At 45.1% G+C, this 20,563-nt stretch overlaps 1 protein-coding gene across 4 annotated transcripts in view; it reads right to left on the reverse strand.

Annotated features, from left to right (window-relative positions):
- AKAP13 (A-kinase anchoring protein 13) overlaps nucleotides 1–20,563 on the reverse strand; it is a 366,785-nt gene that overhangs the window by 239,835 nt on the left and 106,387 nt on the right. For all 4 annotated transcript variants that reach the window (XM_084817349.1, XM_084817347.1, XM_084817350.1 and 1 more), the window contains exon 3: nucleotides 831–874. In XM_084817349.1, the coding sequence (XP_084673475.1) occupies nucleotides 831–863 (33 nt within the window). In that variant the 5' untranslated portion in view covers nucleotides 864–874. The remainder of the gene's footprint in view (nucleotides 1–830; nucleotides 875–20,563) is intronic.

Raw genomic sequence — 20,563 nt, forward strand, 5'->3', positions numbered from 1 at the left:
TTAGCAGCTGCAAGCGTCATTAAGTTGAATGGAAATAAAGCCTTGGAAAAGACAGAGCCCTATCGTCTGTGTGTTGATTCTGGCTACTTGAGGATTTCAGAAGGCAGCAAGAGCGCTCCTGACACCTTGCAAGTGTCCAAGCAGGGTCGCTGGCTTTTGCAAACACACCTGCTCAAATGCTCATGCACCCCTACACCCATCAAGTCTCATGTTTTGGGCCGAGTTATCAGTGTGCCTTCAATCACATCTGTGCCTAAGTTTCAATTCACTACATAATGAGTCCTACATTCTGAAAGAAGGGGCATAGAAATCTGTTTTTACATTTTCCATCACATGGCTCCACAATTAACAGGCAGGCGTAGTGTAGAATATAAAGAGCTCTAAAGTATTTGCTGATTACAGCAGATTTTGGACTTTGGCCCAAGTTTACTTCTCATCAATACTACCACCATTTCAAATGAATGCAAATTATTTAATTATTATTATTACATTTATATCCTGCCATTTTTCCTCTAGCAAAGAACCGAAGGCAGCTTACATGGCTCTCCTCATCTTCATTTTATCCTCACAACAATCCTGTCAGGTAAGTTAGGCTGAGAGTAAGTGACTGGCCCAAAGTCACCCAGTGTGCATCATGGATGAATGCGGACTAAAACCCAGATCTCCTGAGTCCCAGCCCAACACTCTAACCACTACACAACACTAGCTCTCTAATTATTGACCAAATGATCTTTTAAAAGCCACACCACCGAGAAATAAAGAGTTTAAAAGAAAACAATTTTAAAACCCCAGTGGATGGAAAATTGGGGGAGGGGGAATGTTGTACTCACATACAACGGAGCTTGCTGTGGATTAAGTTTCATGACCCAGAACTCTGGAACAGAAAGAGAGGCTTGTTAAAATACTATTGCAACACCCACAATACAAGAATAAGCACCCTACTTCAGACAAACTGGACTCTTGAACATGAAAGCATATGCCATAATAACTGCATTAGTACCTAAGGTACCACAAGACTCTGTCCAATTTACTTTTGTAAAAGAAAATAAAGCTCATAAATTATTTCCAAAAACACTCATGATATACCTGGAAAGGATGGAGTTTTTTCCATTTTCTAATTAATTAATTAATTAATTAATAAGCAAATCACAGAAACTTCTCAATGCGTATTCGTTTTTCAATAAATTATCCTAAAAGTTTTCAAGAAATGAAATGTTGAAATATATAGATGACATCCTCATCTTACAAGAAAGATCCATACATGCAAAGGATGTGGATGCACACACCTACATCATCAAGTTCATCTAGCTGCCTTGAACTTCACAGGTGCACCTGTTAAAAGAGATACACCTCTCCTTCCAAAGTAGCTAGGTGTGAGTGGCAGAGGGGCCTTAGAATTTGCAAACACCCTTTATGTTTTGGAGCACAGAAATGGAGCCATTGCAGAGTTCCCTTTGAGTTTCCAAACATGCGATCTCCTGAACTTGGTACCCGAGAATGTGTTGCCCTACTCTGAGTTTTTCTCCCTCTCTCATAATGCACCTGGGGGTCATCCAATGAAGCTGAAAGGAGAGAGGTGCAGGGCAGATAAAAGCACCGCACATAGGTAAGCTAGAGAATTCAGTACTACAAGATGCAGTGATGGCCACCCATCACTACATCTTGTAGTAGTGAATTCCATAGGTTATATGGAGTCAAACCATTCCAGCTTGGTACTGTCTACAATAGGGACAATTCGTTCGGTTTGCTTTTTAGTACAAGGAACCCAAGGAAACTTACATGGTCCTCCTCCTCTCCATTTCATCCTCACAACAACCCTGTGAGGTAGGTTAGGCTGAGAGTCTGTGACTGGCCCAAAGTCACCCAGTGAGCTTCATGGCCAAGTGAGGACTAGAACCCAGATCTCCCGAGTCCCAGTCCAACACTCTGACCACCCCATCATGCTGCCTCATACAAACATGTGTATATTAGGGGAAGGTGCACACAAAAATGCATATATTCATGAAAATAACATGGAAATGCATATTAGAAAAATGTCTTGCATAAAATTTGCGTATCGGACAGCATTGCATACAAAAATATATGTATTAGGAGAAATGCACACAAAAATCCATGTGACTTTTTATGCAAACTTTTTCAAAAATCTCAACCTTCGGGACAAGCCAAACTTAAGACTCGAAAAATTCTCAAGTTGGATGAACCAAACATAAGACTGGAAAAAATGAGAAAGGGAGAGAAAGGCTAAATTGGGGGGCCATTTTAGAAACCCAAGCAATGCCCAAAGGGCACTCAATCCATTCTTGAAAACCAAAGCAGCACATTTTTAAATTGACCCATATGAAGTACTGACTTTCTGAATTAAATTGGAGAAAGCCCAGAAAAATAAGGTGATAAAAATAGTAGCAAACAGAAGCACAAACTGTAATATTTAGACAGAAGCCTGGTTCTCGGGACCAAAGTGGACATGGCGCATGGAGATTCTCCTGACGTAGTTGTTTGTTTTGATTTTTTTTACATACACACTCACACACATTTTAATATTTATTTCATTTCTATACCACCCAATAGCCAAAGCTCTCTTTAACTGTTGTAGTTCACAACAATTAAACCAAAAAATATGTAATAAAATACAATATAAAATGTAACAGTTTTGAACTACAGTATAAAAGTACAATCCAACAGAAAACCTAGCAGCAATGCAGAGATTTAAAATACAGTTAACAGACTTAAAACAACAGGGCTGAAAGACTGAAATGCCAAGGAAATTTTTTTTAAAAAAAGTCTTCAGCTGGCACTGGAAAGAGAACAATGCAGGTTCCAAGTGAGCCTCTCTGGAAAGTTCATTTCTCAACAGGGGTGCCACAATAGAAAAGGCCCTCTTCTTGGTAGCCACCCACCTCACTTCCTTTGGCAGGGGCTCCCAGAAAAGGCCTGCTGAAGATGATTTTAGGGTCCAGGCAGGTACATATGGGAGGAGATGATCATTCATGTAACCTACCCCGCCCGCCCGGGTGTGTGTGCTCCAAATGGGATCTGAGCAGCAACAGAAGAAGGGAGGATCCTTTCCCCACAGCTGTTTGTCCAACTAAAATCGTCTCTCATGCTGCTTTCCCATGCATGGGGAAAAAGAAGAATGCACATGTCTTTTCCTCCATGGGAAGACAAGCAGCTGCAGGGGTCATTCTGACCAGACAAACTGCCTGTGGGGATAGGATTAAACATCCCCACCACTCAATTCCATTCAATTCTCCTGCTCCCCATAGCTTTCACAATAGCCTGTCAGGAGACCCTACACGCATCCCCCACATCACATCTAGTTTGGTCCAAAGAACTCGGCTTTCACCTTAGTATGACAACTAGGCTTGCGACATTTTGGGTGGGCCTAATATAGTTATTGCCCGAATGCAAAACTTTTCCTAACAGACCAGCACAACAGCTTCCTCTGCTTTTTGAACAGCTTTCATCTGAGTAAATTTTTCATTTGAAGATGTTAACACTTCAATGCCGGTAATGGAAAAGTAAATAAAAAATACGTTACTTTAACATTCATATTTCAAAAGCAAGACTGAGTCCTTTTGGCATTGCATGGGCTTCTTAGAAAATAGTTCAACAAACCCCTTAAAAATCTGTCAAACATAGGGATGCGTTAAGGTTTGCAAAAAGCATAACCATACTTGGTTCTCTCTTACCTTGATGATTCCTAGTTTGTGCGAGCCCAATTCTTAACTGTGCCTTAAAACGTTTTCAGAATCTGATAAAACGTCTCCATGTATGGCATTAGTATTAGCGTGTTATACAATTGTTAGTTATGTGATTCTCCCGTTTCTCTCTGCCAGATGTACTGCACAGACAATTTGCGCCTGGTACGTTTAACAAGACAGATTCTTTTCTCTGGCAACATCTTTTTCTTTTCTTTCTTCTCTCTCTCTCTTTTTTTTTTTTTTTTTTTGCAGGAACACGATACGGAGATTTATGGCAAGAAAGACAGCAGTGTGGATACGAAAGCATTCCATCCAAAATATTACAGCTATTTTTAGGAAAGGTTGCATGAAAATGTCCACAATGTTTCCTTTTCAAATTTAAGAAGGTACAACACAAATGTCCTTGCTCCCCTTTCTAGCCTACCGCCACATCTCCATTATGGATTTAAACTAGTTTTAATAGCCTAAGGAACCCTAGGAATTGTAGGGGTGGTTTTCCGGGGGGTGGGGGAGGCGAAAGGAATTATTTGCCAAGCAACAATTCTTTAGTGGAATCCACGACAGTTAAGCTTGTATAGAATAATTTAAATCTGTAGCACAGCTTTCCCCAACCTAGTGCTTTGAATGAGTTTACTTTATTCATTACTTTGAATGAGTTCAAATCTCCAGGGCCAGATGAACTGCATCCTAGAGTCATAAAGGAACTGGCACAAGAACTCTCAGAACCGCTGTCTATTCTCTTTGAGAAATCATGGAGGACGGGGGAAGTGCCAGATGACTGGAGGAGGGCTAACGTTGTCCCTATCTTCAAAAAGGGTAAAAAGGAGGAACCTGGGAACTACAGACCAGTCAGTCTGACATCAATCCCTGGGAAAATTCTGGAGCAGATCATAAAGCAATCCATCTGGAAGCACCTTGACAACAATGCCGTGATTACTCGAAGCCAACATGGATTTGTCAAAAACAAGTCCTGCCAGACAAATCTGATCTCATTTTTTGATCAAGTCACCTCCCTTGTAGACCGTGGGAATGCTGTAGACATCATATACCTCGACTTCAGCAAAGCTTTCGACAAAGTGCCCCATGATATCCTGATGAGCAAACTAGCTCAAAGTGGGCTAGATGAAACAACGATCCGGTGGATCCACAGTTGGCTACAGAATCGGACTCAAAGAGTGCTTATCAATGGGACCTTCTCAAACTGGGGAGAGGTAGCGAGTGGGGTACCGCAGGGCTCAGTCCTGGGCCCAGTGCTCTTCAACATTTTTATTAATGACTTGGAGGAGGAGGTGCAGGGAATGCTGATCAAATTTGCAGATGACACAAAATTGGTCGGGATAGCTAATACTTTGGAAGACAGAAACAAAATTCAAAGTGATCTGGATAGACTGGAGCACTGGGCAGAAAACAACAGAATGCCATTTAATAGGGATAAATGCCAAGTTCTGCACCTAGGAAAAAGAAACCAAATGCACAGTTACAAGATGGGGAATACGTGGCACAACCACACTACAAGCGAGAAGGATCTTGGAATTGTTGTCGATCACAAGCTGAATATGAGCCAACAATGTGATGTGGCTGCAAAAAAGGCCAATGCTCTTTTGGGCTGCATTCATAGAAGCATAGCTTCCAAATCCTGGGAAGTACTAGTTCCCCTCTACTCAGCACTGGTTAGGCCTCATCTGGAGTACTGTGTCCAGTTCTGGGCACCACACTTTAAGAAGGATGCAGACAAACTGGAGAGGGTTCAGAGGAGGGCAACAAAGATGATCAGGGGACTGGAAACAAAGCCCTATGAATAGAGACTGAAAGAACTGGGCATGTTTAGCCTTGAGAAGAGAAGACTGAGGGGGAGATATGATAGCACTCTTCAAGGTTGTCACAGAGAAGAAGGCCAGGATCTCTTCTGGATCATCCCAGAGTGCAGGACACGGAATAATGGGCTCAAGTTACAGGAAGCCAGATTCCAGCTGAACATCAGGAAAAACTTCCTGACTGTAAGAGCAATACGACAATGGAACCAATTACCTAGGGAGGTGGTGGGCTCTCCCACACTGGAGGCCTTCAAGACGAGGCTGGACAGCCATTTGTCAGGGATGCTCTGACTTGGATTCCTGCATTGAGCAGGGGGTTGGACTCGATGGCCTTGTAGGCCCCTTCCAACCCTACTATTCTATGATTCTATGATTCTATGTGCCTTCTGGATGTGCTGGGCTCCAACTCCCAGCATGCTCTGCCACATAAATAAAACAAGGGCTGTGTATCCTGTTTAGCTTCCAAGCTAAAAATATTAAAATCCTGCAGCCATCAAACTGAGCCAGGTTCCAAAAATCATGATAGTAAAACTATTTATTTGGGTTTTGTTAATCAGGAGGAGGGATGCGGCACTATGCAACAGGGCACTGAAGATCCACCCTGCACCCACTGGAGGTCTCGTTTCAAACCCTTTTCAAGCTTCTCCATTTGAGCAATCGTTGCCCACACAGCAGGCCTGTTCACACATTACGCTAACCCATGGTGGGTGATAAGCTATGCAGAGTAGGTTGTTTTGCAAACAACCTACTGTACTCCTGCTGGATGATCAGGCAAACAAGCTGCTCAATGTGGTTTATTCCCCCCTTGCCTCTCCTCCTCCTGTAGTCCTCCCACCTGGCATGGCCAGGTATCCCAGCTTCCTTTGCGGTGGAAACCATACCCCACCATCCCTCACACTGCCTTTCCAAGGCTTTGCCAGGCCCCCTATCTCCGCCCATGTGCAACAAAAAGTGAGGGGGGCCTCCAACTCCTTTAAACTTTGCAGGATGGGGATGAAATTTAATACACATTAAATTTAATTTAATTTAATTTAATGTATTAATTTAAATTAATACATTTAATTTAAAAAAAATTAATTCCCTTATGGGGAACCACCACATGCATTACTGAATAAATTGCAGCTTTGCTTTTTCATGGAAAAATGAGGACTTAACCCCAGGTGAAACTGTTTGGGTGCCATGGGGGGCAGGGGAGAGATTATTTAGAGTCAGAGATAAAGCTGAATGTGGCAGGAAAACAAGTTTGCTCAGAGGTCACTCAAGAGGAGCAGTGGCAGCAGTGCTTTCAGCCACTCTTGCTGAGCGGCTCTGTAGGCGTTCGCCGTAACCCACGCTGGTGCGCCGGACGACACACTAACCTACTGTAGGTAAAACAACCTCTACTGCAGACTGTGGGTTCTCAGGGTGGGCTGTTTGAGGGAAACAATCTACCATGGCAGGAAAAAACAGCTCACAGATGACACGCTAACCCGTCATGGGCTGTTCCAGAAAACAACCCACCATGGGTTAGTGTGCCATGCGAACCCAGTCAGCATCTCTTCAAACCCCTAGAAACTTTGCTCTTTTTCTTTCCTTTTTAAAAGGAAATCTGGGGTGCTCAGAGAGCTGGTGGCTGGGCCCAAATGCCACATTCTGCTTTATTCAGTAATCACAGAGAATCAGCACATTCTCAACCCTGAATATCCAATCTACAACAGTATCCTTTGAAGTGTATGCAGCACAGCAAGAGAGGAGTTTCTGTCCTTTCCAAGCATTAAGAATTCTCTCTCTCCCTGATCTTGGTCCACCCCTGATACCATAAGAGGTCACTTTCCTTGCTATACTACACCAGCTTATACACTGCTCCTTTGGCTTCCCAAATAAAAGGAAGGACTTCTTCACACAGCACACGGTTAAACTACAGAATTCACTACCACAAGATGTAGTGATGGCCACCAAGTTGGATGGCTTTAAAAGGGGGGTGTACAAATGCCTGGGGGGAAAGGCTATCAATGGCTACTAGTCTTGATGGTTATGTGCTACCTTCAGTATCAAAGGCAGTGACCCTGTGTACATGAGTTGCTGGGGAACATGGGTGGGAGGGTGCTGTTGCACTCATGCCCTGCTGGTAGGTTCCTGGTTGACAGGTGGTTGGCCACTGTGTGAACAGAATGCTGGACTGGATGGACCCTCGGTCTGATCCAGCCGGGCTCTTCTTATGTTCTTATGTGAGCCAGCAGAACGGCTCAACGTCCTATAGCAGGGGTACAAAAGCTCAGGCTCGGGGGCCAAACCTGGCCCTCCTGGGGTCCTAATTTGGCCCTGTGCGGCTCCCCATATGACCACACCTCTTCCCCTTCCCCTTGCCCACTGTTCATCTGGTGGTTTCCTGACTTTCGTGCAGTTTTTTTTCCCCATTCTAAAAGGTTGAAATGCCTCTCCTAAGGTTTGGATACTGGCAGGAAGAGCTTTAAGAGGAAATATGTTAGTATTTTTGGCCTTGTCCCCTTTTCCTTTGGTCCTGTCCACCACTGGAATGTGGCCCCTGAAAGCTTCTCCAAAATGGAATTTGGCCCTCGGGCTGAGAAGTTCTACACCCTGTGCTATAGGCTGGATACTCTTTTAACCACCCTCTAGGACAGTTAAGGATTTGGCCAACCCAGTCCAGCTTCTCTGAGCCATGGGGAAGAGCAGTCGCTCAGAGGTAAAGCAGACGCTTTGCACGCGGAGGAGCACCAATTCAATCCCCAGCATTTCCAGGTAGGACCGGGAAAGACCCTGCCTGAAACCCTGGACAGCCATTGCCAGTCAGTGCAGATGGGACTGAGCTCGATAGATCAACGATCCAGCTCAGTATAAGGCAACTTTCACAGAGAGATGGAGCACTGGAGGCTGGTGACTCTGATGTCAGTGGGGCGATGAATCCCCTCCGGGTTTCAGTCAGAACCACTCAGAACTCTAAAGGAGCTATCCAAGGTACGAAGCTCCTTTACGGTTCTGACTGGTTCTGACTGAAACCCGGAACGAATTCACCGCCCCAATGACATCAGAACCGCCACCAGCCTCCACTGAGATGGGGCCCAAAGACATGCCTTCAGCAGAGAGCCCAGTGCTTGTGTATAACTGCAGATCTGCTCCAAATTGCTATTATTTCAGAGACAAATGCACACTTCCAAAATCGAGGCATTTGGATCCATGTCTTGCCAAAACGTTTGTTTGGGTTTAAAAAAAAAAAAAAAATCCAAGCCAAGCATTTTGTTTAAATTCATTTAATGGACCAATCTGCGGTGAAGAAAAACAAAGACACATTCCTGGCCTATGTGTGTTTTAGCAGACATGCCAGGTGGCAGATGTCAAAAGAATTACATTGAGTACTCTATGGAGATAAACTAACATTTTACCAAACCAGCAGCATGAATTAAGGCATCTGGGCTGCCGAGAGCAAAAAAGGGGGGCATACAGCACTCACGTCAGGGGGTCTCCAATGTGGTACCTGTAGATCTGCCAAGCTCCTTGTCCCTCCTGATTTTTATTTTAGTTCTTAAGATTTTTTCATTCATTATTTTTAGCTGGGAGACTAGTAGGCTGCAAAGACACACACAGAGACACAGAGACACATGCATACACATATGCATACACACACACGCACACACGTCTGTATATACAGATAGAATGTATTTTTTTTATTATTTATTAGCCGCCCATCTGGCCAGCTACCCAGCCACTCTAGGTAGCGTACAATACTAATAACAAATTTACAAAATCAACTGAACAAAAAAAATAACATAACAACACTGCTCTAAAAAACCCTAACCCATCCCAAATGCCTTCCTGAACAGCCAGGTTTTTAAAGCCCGGCAGAAGCTCTGCCTTTCCACCTCAAAAATGGCACTCAAGGCATATACATTCTCTCTCTCTCTCTCTCTCTCTCTCTCTCTCTCTCTTTCTCTCTCTCTCTCTCTCATAGCACTGGTTATATTAAAGCTTTATTTGCTAGTATGCATTTGGCCATATAACAAGAATGGCCATATAACCACAGGCCAATTCCTAGCAGACGGACAAGATCTACATTAGGAGCAATCCAAGGATGTTATGCAAAGCGGACTTCCTGGGGCAAAGCAGTTGCTGAAACAAATATGGAACTACGTCCATAAGTGAGCTATTCAAAGCTGCAAACATGGGCTGGGAGGAGAGAAGAGACCACAGATGGGTGGTGGGAGGAAGAGGTGCTGGATGCAAGCTTAAATCTAAACAAAAGAACAACTGTGTCGCATCCTTGACATTAACAAGGATGTTTGCAGAGCCTTAAGGGAAAATGGTCACTGACTGGGGCTGCTCAGAGAATGGAAGCAGTTTGGCTCCCTTTCTCAGAAGCAGGCTTGGTTGAAAACAAGAAGCTTCTTCCCCAACAATGATGGCTTTCAAGCCATGTTTCTAGGAACACAGAAGAAAACCAGCAACGGTGGATGAATGTGCCTGAACAAAAGCTAGGGAACACTGGGCATGAGCCCCGGATGCCATCCAAGTTTATGCAGGGAAACGGAGAGCTCCATCAAGCCTGGCTGCCACCCTGCCCCAAGCGTCCAGCCATCCCCTTACTTCTGTCCCCTGCCCCTCCATCTGCCTTCTTAGGTGGCCACATCACTCTGCCTGACGGTAGAACTGGCCTTGAAATGTTTGTGCACATAGAGGTAACCTCTTCCTCCCACCACCCATTTGTGGCTTCCCCCCAGCCCCTCCACTGTTTAGTACTAAGAGGTGGGGAGAGCAATCCTATGGCCCCTAGACAGCATCTGGGGGGCCATAGGATATTTCAGTTTCCTGGATCCAAGGTCGGAGACAGCACTCCAACCTCGGACCCAGGAGTCTGAACTCCCCACCCCATCCCGTTCGTAGCCAGCGTGAAGAGAACCACGCTGGCTGCCCCCTCCAAGGTCCCAATGGGCAGGGAGGGGAGGAGAGTGGGGAGGCCAGCTCACGAGGAATCCTCCAGCCTCCCAGTCTCCTCACCCCCTCCCCCTCTGCTAGACATGCAGAAAAGCCCATCTAGCTAAAATGCAGAACAGGAGGACTGCAGAAGCGACAACCGCTGCTCCCACTCTGCACTGGATGGCCGTTAGCCTCTGGGTTTGGAGGCTTCTGGCCAACCCCATGGGATTGTGCCCTAAATCCACCTTCCCCAGATGTGTTGGACTGCAATTCCCATCATTCCCAGCTCAAATGGTGGGTGGTCAGGGGAAAGGAGGTGCAATATTTTCCCCATTCTAAAAGGCTGAACTGCCACTCCTAAGGCTTTGTTACTGGAAGTAAGTGCTTTAAGCTCAAATATGCTGGTGTTGTTGGTAATTTTGGTCCCACCCTTTTTTATCACTGGTCCACCCACAACTGGAATGCGGCTCCTGACAGCTTCTCTGAAATTGAATTTGGCCCTCTGGCTAAAAGGTGTTCAGCACCCTTGTGTTAGAGGATCACCTGTTCAGGCATTTGCATAAATGAGCTGCTGCAGTTATATTGTTCTTGCCAAGTAAGATTTTCTTCTAAGCTACCGTTAGTGTGGGAAGATCCATCAAGCTTGTATATAGCAACTCACCTGATCACCTGTGCTGAGTAACACTCACCTTCAGATAATCATGAAGGGGAGGCTTTTATAAAGCTGGAAAGTCACCAATGTGCCACAAATGACAAAAAGTGGCAAGTGGGCAGAAATATTATGGACTAGTAACTTTGGCGGACTCAAATGAAATGAATGAATGAATTTGCAAGCTTGGCATCATCTACAGAAGTTGCAGTGCTATCAAAAGCCCAGGGCTCCAGATGATGACGGGGACAGGATAGTGGAGAAGAATGGTGCTGAAAACTATCAGGCCTATTCGTGCAGGATACTGAAAATAAGCAGGACACAAGGTACCTGAAACAGGCCAAGCCATTAGCAAAATGCAGACATGAAAGAAAATAAACGCAGCCACTTTTAAATGTAGACAAGCCTTTCAGAACATTTAAGAACTGAGTGATGCAAGTTGATCTCTTCTGCATTGAAATGAAAGCTGGCTTCCTGAAAGAGTCATCCACCCTTAGGAGGTGCAAAGGACTCCCAGAGAGCACTGAGATTTCCTGTCCAACTGAGGCAAAGAGAACTGCACGGTGCCACTCTGAACGCATGAGCCCGACAGCAGCTGCAACAGGGGCTGCTCTGGGAGTGGATTTATATTTAGAAAAGACAGGTGTATAAAAGAAAGATTCCCAACCCACTGGCCTGCTTCTGGTCTCACTCTAGTTGGCTGTACAGACTTTAGCAAGCACAATTAACTATGTATTTCCCCCAGTTAAAACTGGCAGGTGATTTTAAAAATACATTTTTTAAAACGATTTGGTACAAGTACTTACAAAAAATGAAGGTAGCAGTGCCATCTTCAGACAGGAATTCCACCTCCACCCCCTTTCTCTTTGAGCCGGTTCACATGTTACGAGAAGCCAGCATCGGAGAATTTCCCTGCAGGGCTTCTTGTCACAGCACCGGCCACCATTTTGAAAATTCAAGTGGGGGGGCGGAGGGCACCAGAGCTTATTGTTACATGCGAACCCAGAGAGGGTTGGTTGTTGGAGTGGATAACAAACCACCCACAATGCTAAAACAGGCCATGGGTTCTGGATGGCTTGTTAACCACCTCATCAGGCCACCCTCACCAGGTTCGCGTGTAGTGACAAGCCGAGGAGTTCTCCCGTCGCAACTTGAATTTTCAGAATGCAAATGGAAAGCCCCACAGAGAAATTCACCCATGGTGGCTGGCTTTTACATATGAACCAAGTCAAACTCTCTCTCTCTCTCTCTCTCTCTCTCTCACACACACACACACACACACACACACACAGGACAGAATGCTTCTTCCAAGATGGCACCTGCTGTAACCAGTATGGGAATCATCTAAAAAAACAAGACAAGTATGATTTTTTTTGTTCCTTAAGTATATTTCATTTAATGCATACATGACTGTAGGCAGACATAATTAATTTATCTTTAAAACTCGCTCAGTTAATTTACTGAGATTTCTTAGCCGACACAGCCTTAGTTTCATCGCCAGCTTCCCAGTGGTCTGTGATCTCCAGACCTCAACTATCCATCCCCTCCCACTGCCACTGAGGGCGGTATCCCACATATACCACCTGAGGCAGCTGCCTCATCACGTCTAACAGTAAGAGCACCTCCGTACACATGAGATGCTAGACAGACAGGAGTAGGGAGGAGTTTCTAAGTACATCTATCTGAGGAAGAGGAGAGAGATAGGAAGACAGCTTAAAAAAACAAATCTTTTTACAAATAATCTGAAGTTGTTCTGGGAAGAAATGTCGAAATGCCTCCACAAATATTCCTCCCTCAAAAATTTGCTAGTAACGTAGCTCCAAGCTCCCTGTTCTACAGAACAGTTGAAGGCCGATGGAACGGTGATGCAAAAAGCCATCTTCTCCACCACCCTCTCTAGAAATGGAGGACAGCAACAGCTTTCCTCCTGTTTAATCTAAGCATCAGTCTGCTCTTGCCCCTTCCATTTTTATCCCTGAACAGTAGCAGTGTCCTAAAAAAAAAAAAAAAATCCATCAGGCACCAAAAGCTGGTAGCACTCACCATTCTTGCCCTGTCTACCCTCAATTTCAAATAAAATAGGGATATTTTCAGTGCAGTAATGGGTGTGTAAAAAGGATTATCAGCTGGCTCTAAGAATACTGGCTGAGCTCTCCCTCGTCATAAGCCTCTTTTCCCTTGTCCGGAACCTGTAACATAATGCTCAGCGTTTTGCCACAAGTATTGATGTACACAGTTGAACGGAGAATGCACAATTGCTTGACCACTATGACTCATCTAGTCTAGAAAGGCGGAAGCTAAGAGTAAGATAGCCCTATTCCATGCCTATTTTATTTATGCTCCTGGCCCTTTTCCAGTAGATATACTTGTTCTATCCACTTTCAAAATGAAAAACACATCAATCCAACCGTAACACTAAAGGCTGGTTCAAAAGTCTGTGTACATGACCAATGATGCTGACAGCACGACAAAGCAGAGTCATGAGTCATGCTGGCTGGGAATGATGGGGTTACAGTCCATCACACCTGGAAGACACCAGGTTGGGGAAAGCTACATTTGAGGTATAAACCTAGCAAGTGAATTCCCACCAGACAGCCCTCAGGTCACCAGTTCAAGAACCACTGTGGTTCAAGTCCAAAAATCACTGTAATTATTATTGGCAGATGACTCCACTGAAAAACATCAGTCATTCGTATATAGCAGCCTTCTCCCAACCTAATACTGTCCAGATGGCTTGGACTACAACTCCCAGCATTCCTGCCCATTGGTCATGTTGCCTGAGTCTGATGAGAGTTGAAGTCCAAAGCATCTGGTGGTCACCAGGTTGCAGAAGGCTGGTATATAGCAATGTTGCCTTAAAATATTGTTTTAAAAACAGCCTGTAGAATAAAAGAACGACCTGATCAAATCCACTCCACCCCTCTACAATTCAACATTTCATTCTTAAATTAAGAATGAACCCAAGCTGCAGATTGCATGACTTTGTTCATTACAAGTCTGTCTGTATCTTATAACAGATGAACGAGCTTATACTATGCAGTCCGATCAATCACGTTTCTGAAAACTGACCCTAAGAACAGTTCCCCTAAGACAGGGGTGGGCAACATGAAGACAGGGGTGGGCAACATGGAGCCCAATGGCGGCATGAGCCATCCTATGGCCCCTGCCACCCCCACTGCTGTCTCCACACTGCTGAAATTTGGGGGTGAAGCAGCAAAAATATAAGTGGTTTGCCATCGAAATTAGGCAGCAAACCACTACAGTGACTCGAAAGTGCCAAATTTAGCTTGTTTTCAAACTAAATGTGGCCCTTTTGCATTTCTGTAATGGTTTACTGCTGAATTTTGCAGGGGGAGTTGCTGCTCCGGCCAGTGTGGCTGCAGGAAAGCGGCTCCGAGGGTGGGGGCTGGTAATTGCTCCCCGGACTGCCCAAAGTTGCCCACCCTGCCCTCAGAAATCTCAGGAGCAGAAAAGCAAGAGACAAATAGCCTCAGTGCTGTCAGAGTTACAAGGGCAACATCTTTCGTTGACAGAGATTACAGCAACAGTCAGCCAAAGTTTACTGCTGCCATTGAACAAGCATTACATTTGAGGCAACATAAGTTGTTCCACGTTACACATAGTGACACATGCCATAGTTACCTCTTCTTGAAATGACTGTCACAGACGCTACAAGGGGATCCCTTGAAGAACTGTCGGAAGCGTCAGCCAACTCAAAATGCTGCAGCTCAACTTTTGACCCACCGGATCACACAATACCATCTCAGTGATGATCCGTTTCCAGGCTCAATTCAAGGTGTTGAATATTTCCTTTGAAGCCCTAAAGGTCTGGGGCCAAGGGTACCTAAAAAAAACACCTTCCAAAACCACTGCTGGGTCCCCTGAAAGATCCAGATGGCGCCCTCCTGAATGACTTTTGGGTGCCTTTTGGAAACATACTTACTTTGGCAAGTGTTTTTAAATCTCTCTGAAAGAGCTGTTTTGGTGTTTTAACTACAAGTTGTTTTAACTACTCAGTTTTTATGGGGTTATTAAAAATGGTAGTTTTAATGTTATGGATCTCTTTATTTTTGTATTTATATTGTTACCTACTTTGTGCACCCTCAGGTGGAAAGGCAGGGTACAATGTTTCTTAAACGAGGGAGGGAGGGAGGGAGATGCCACATCCTTTTCAGTAAGAACATCCATTCTCCCCATAGTGCGAGATTTGAGGTGGCTCAGGCAGAAATGAAAGCTGCTGCTTCATACAGCAGTCATCAAGTGATGTAACATGTAAGGGGAGATATGATAGAAGTGTACAAAATTAAGTGTGGTGTGGAGAATGTGGATAGGGAGACATTTTTTTCCTCTCTCAAAATACTAGAACCCAATGGGGTCATCCCATGAAGCTGATTGGTGGGAGATTCAAGACAGATAAAAGGGAGGACTTCTTCATGCGGCACATAAACTATGGAATTCGCTACCACACGAAGTAGTGAGATGGCTACTAGTTTGGATGGTTTTCAAAGGGGGGCTGGACAAATTCCTGGAGGAAAAGGCTATCAATGGCTACTAGTCCTGATGGCTATGTGCTGCCTCCAGTACCGGAGACAGTGAGCCCATGTGCGTCAGTTGCTGGGGAACATGGGTGGGAGGGTGCTGTTACGCTCATGTCCCACCTGTGGGTTCCCGGTCGACAGCTGGTTGACCACTGTGTGAACAGAACGCTGAACTAGATGGGCCCTTGGTCTGATCCAGCATGGCTCTTCTTATGTGCTTATGTCCTTGGTCTGCACTGCTGTATGCAGTTCTTAATAGCGATGGATGAGTTCCCCTTGGCTCAAGCAAAGTAATTTGGCAAACCTTCACTGAATGCTTGAAATTTACCTACAAAACCATTCCTAGTCTAAGCCTCCATCATGTTCCTGATGTCATACGGAGCAAAGAGGGCCTAAAGGCCTTTGGACCCCCAAGCCACCACCTTCCCTTTGCCCTGTTCCCAATATTTACCAGAGGACAGTGGCTATAGTAAGGGCTTGAATGGCAGGAATTCTTTAAGTCCCTAGACCAGGGGTGCAGAACCTCTTTCAGCTTGAGGGCCAAATTCCATTTCAGAGAAGCTCTTGGGGGCCGCATTCTAGTGGTGGGCGGGGCTGAAGGCAAAAAGGGTGAAGCTATTTAGCTTAAACCACTTACAGCCATAGGAGAGCCATTTCAACATTTTAGAATGGGGATAAGCTGCACAAAAGCCAGGAAACCACCAAACAATCAGAGGTTGGAGGAGAGGGGTGAGGCCAGGAGAAGGGGTGAAGTCATCTGGGGTTCTGCACCCCTGCCACAGATACTACACCAAGAACCATGGGGCACAGGGCACTCAGCTGGCAGTGTTTAGGCCAAGGTAGGCAACCCAATGCCCATCAGATGTTTTGGACTACAACTTCCATAATCCCCAAACATTGCCCATGCTGCCAGGGGTGATAGGAGTTGTAGTGTAAAACATCTGGAGGCCACCGGGTTGCCAACCTCTAGTCTAGGCCCTAATGCGGGCCCTACCACATCGTCTCCATCGTCACTGCCACCAAGTACGCTTGGCTGGGAAGAGGAAGGTGAAAAAGCAGATTAACCAATTACAAACCAGGCCTGAACTTGGAAGGGACCTGGGCCTTATTCACAGTGGGCACGGAGGGAGACAACAGATCAACAAAATCCCCCTGATCTGAACTTAGCCACCAACACTGCAAATCACAATGACAATCGCTGAAAATCACATTTACACTAACACGGCAGAGCTGTTACACAATCGTGTTCAAGATCACAACATTAGATGCAGCTGTGTCACAATTAGGTGCATCTAGCAATTAAATCTCTCTCGTGAACATGGATGGCACTGGCATCCTAGCATAGATGGGAGGGTTGGCCCAACCAAGAGGCAGCGCAAGGCAGCGGCAGACAGATCTAACATGGCACAATCCACACTTCACTGGAATTAATGGGGGCTGCGCATGATCACTTTTTTCATACCTCCCATTCATCCCAGTGAGACTTCTGCACAAGGAATTCCAGGTAGGTTATGCCCATGTTTAGACCAGCTTTCCCCAACCTGGTCCCATCCTGAAGGTTTGGACTACAACTCCCAGCATTCCTAACCACTGGCGCAGCATTCCTAGCCATTTGGCTAAAGTCCAAAACATCTGCAGGGCACCAAGTTGGGGGAAGTTGCTTTTGAGAGAGGAGGTACCATTTGGATTTTGCATTTCAGGCACCCAGCACTCCCTGGAAAACTATGTGCAAACACAGAACAAAACCAGCTTTTAAGCTGACAAACATCCGTAATGCAAGAACACTTGCGGAATCTCCCACACAAAGGGAGCTTGGTCCAACTTGTGTCAACTGCTGGGTTTCATCAGGAAGGCCGCTGCCATTGGCTCCTAATCCAGCTTGGTCTTAACACTCTACAGATTCTTAAGAGGGCAGTATTTCAAGCACGTCCATTCAGAAGTACGGGCATTCATAATTCAGCATCATGATTTAGGTCTTTCAGCCATGAGTGCCAAAAGAAAGGAAGCTCCCTGCGTCCTTTCAGTTCCTAACTGGAAACGGAACAAACTCGGGAAACAATTGGAGAGGCCTGTTTAGGACATCAAGCTTGCAAGGAAAGAAGAAAATACATGAAAGTTCCTTCCAACTGTGCAGTTTTGAGATAGGCGTCATTAAGCGTCCGCCAGGAAATCTGCCGTACAATACTCACATAACAAGCATCCAGTGTGCATTAAGCAACTCCAGTCTGTAGAACATACTGACCTAGAAGCCATCCTTGTAAAGCTGGTGCAGAGCCTAGATCCTGTGAAGAACTGAAGACACCCCTGACATGCATTTCTAGTTCACATCTATCTGTACTTCCATCTTCCTGCAGAATCCACTATTAGGAAGCTGTCCTACACAGCAGGGGAATTGCTAGGCCTGGCCCAAATCTGTTTACAAGAGCCCTTAGTGTCCACTGGCGTCAACAGAATGTTTCTTCCTCAGCTTAACTGCCATGCAGGGGCAGTTTTCAAGGGGGGTTGCAGCTGAGAAGGGAAGGGGTAACTTGCCCCTTGCCACGTACTGCAATACCCCTCCCCCGGAAAACGCTTACATTAATGGTAATGTAAGCTTTTTTTCCCTTAAACTTAATTAAGTAGGGGATGGGGATGACAAAATGTACCAGCCACTCTTTTTTGTGCACTTTTCACACCTGTTTGCAGCCATTGCAAATTAATAGTATGTGAAGAGGAACTACTGATTTTGGTTGATCTGGGGGTGGGGTGCATATTAATTAATTTGTTTTATTTGGTGCAATTTGGATGGGAAACTAATTGGCAGACTTTGCCATCTGTGACATTTAAAGAAATCCTAGTAATTATTTCAAAATGTGCTTAAATAGATATATGTCATCGTATGTAAATTTTATGCAGATTTGTGTCCTATGGGCCTGGGCTCTGACTCTTTTGTGCCTAGCGACACGCCTACTATACAGAGTCGAACCAGTGTTCCATCGAGCTCAAGTACTGTACTGACTGACTGGCAACAGTTCTCCAGGGTTTCAGACAGGAAACTTTCCCAGTCCTACCTGGAGATGTTTGGGATTGAACCTGGGACAATCTGCATGCAAAACTTGTCTTATTCCACTATGTTACAGACCCTTCCCCTCTGACTCGGTTTCCGAAGGCTGGAACACTCTATGCATCCCAAAATGTAAGGCCATTTGATGCCTCCTCCAGCAGTTCTAGGCAGAGGAGGGGCTCTTAAAAGTTCTGACCTTTTGCCCATGGGGGTAAAACTTTCAGAAAACCTTTCTAGGCAGTGATTTTAAATCACTGGTAAAACCAGGGTGGTGTGGTACGGTGGGTTTCCATGGCCCAATGAACCCTGGGGAAGGGGTCCTTAGTGAGAAAATGGAAGACAAGCTTCCATTAAAGAAAGCTTACCTACCAACTACCCTTATTGAGGCCGTCAGTGGGAGTGGATGTAACAGTCAGACATCCCCCATCGTGCCTGAATTCACCCCTCCCTCCTGCTACCAACTGCCACTGCTCAGGACTCTGGAAGACAAGGAAACAGAAGCCCTTCGACTGTGTTCTGATCCAACTCTGTGACCTGCTGAACTTTGCAACTACGCATCTAGTGCCTGGAATTGTATGAATGAATTCATTTATTGTGGTCAATGACCAGCAAAATCAATATAAAACACATAAAACACAGTTAAAACTATCATCATCATCATCAACATCTCTATACGGCCCCATAGCCAGAGCTCTCTGGGTGGTTTACAGACATTAAAACCTTGAAATACAATATGCAAAGTTTAAAAGCACACAGACAATATACACAAGCGACATATAACTGAAAATAACTTCGAACTGTCAGCCATAACTAAAGACACATCCAGGACCAAGTAAAACTCATCATGTGCTGCCAAATGCCTGAGAAAAGAGATAGGTCTTAGCCTGGTGCCAAAAAGATAATAATGTTGGTGCCAGGCAGACCTCATTGGGGAGCTCGTTCCACAGACAGGAGGCCACCACTGAGAAGGTCCTCTCCCTCATTGCCACCTTCTGAGCTTCCCTTGGAGGAGGCACCCAGAGGAGGACCTTAGATGCAGAGCGTAGTGTACGGGTCAGTTCATTTTGGGAGAGGCGTGCCATCAGTACAGTACAGTAACAAAATACAATTTATGAGGTTCCTTCTCTCAAGAAAATAACATCATTTTTTCCCTAGTTTGTACTGAAATCATAAAAAGCCTGGCAATCCTTCCAGTGACACAGGAGCACACATCCCTGAAACAAATGGATACCAAAGTGGTGGAGCTACTTCCTGGGAAGGCTGTTAATAGTGGGGAAGTTAGCTTTGCTCTGCATTCCCTATAGAAGTCACAATGTCAGAGAATGTGTTCAACCCATTCTGTTACTCCAGCACTGCAAAAACATATCCGTTCCCTAACCAGGATCTTACTAAATCGTCTATTTAATAGTACCAATTGCAGCACATTAAAACAGACAAGAGTAAATATTCTTCTATACTTTGGAATGGTCAATGTATATAGATATGGAGCTGCAGGGATTCCATAATTTTTAAAATTATAATATTTAGTATAGAGTAACGGAGAACAAGCTTTATTCTAGTGCCTGGAATTGCTTTTTATCCTCCTCCCTCCCAATCCCCTTTCCTTTCGAGTCACGCCTTTTCGATTGCAAGCCTGTGGGCAAGGACTGTGTTCCTTCTTATCTTTGTAAGCAACCCTGGGGGTCTTTCGGGCTGAAAGGTGGGGATGAAAATGCTGTAAATAAATGAATAAAATATTTCCTTGCAATGTGCTGTAGGGGAGTGTTTGCTGTGTTCTAGGACCCTCTCTGTTTGCAAGGGCAATGGCAAGAGTACTATTCCTGTATTACAGGGGTAGGGAAACTGTGGGCCTCCAGATGTTGTTGGACTCCACCTCCAATCAGCCCTGGCCAGCATGGCTAATGGCCAGG

The sequence above is a fragment of the Heloderma suspectum genome, chromosome 11 (assembly GCF_057233095.1).
Source record: "Heloderma suspectum isolate Gila_16-S chromosome 11, 16-S_ref, whole genome shotgun sequence".
Lineage (NCBI taxonomy): Eukaryota > Metazoa > Chordata > Lepidosauria > Squamata > Helodermatidae > Heloderma > Heloderma suspectum.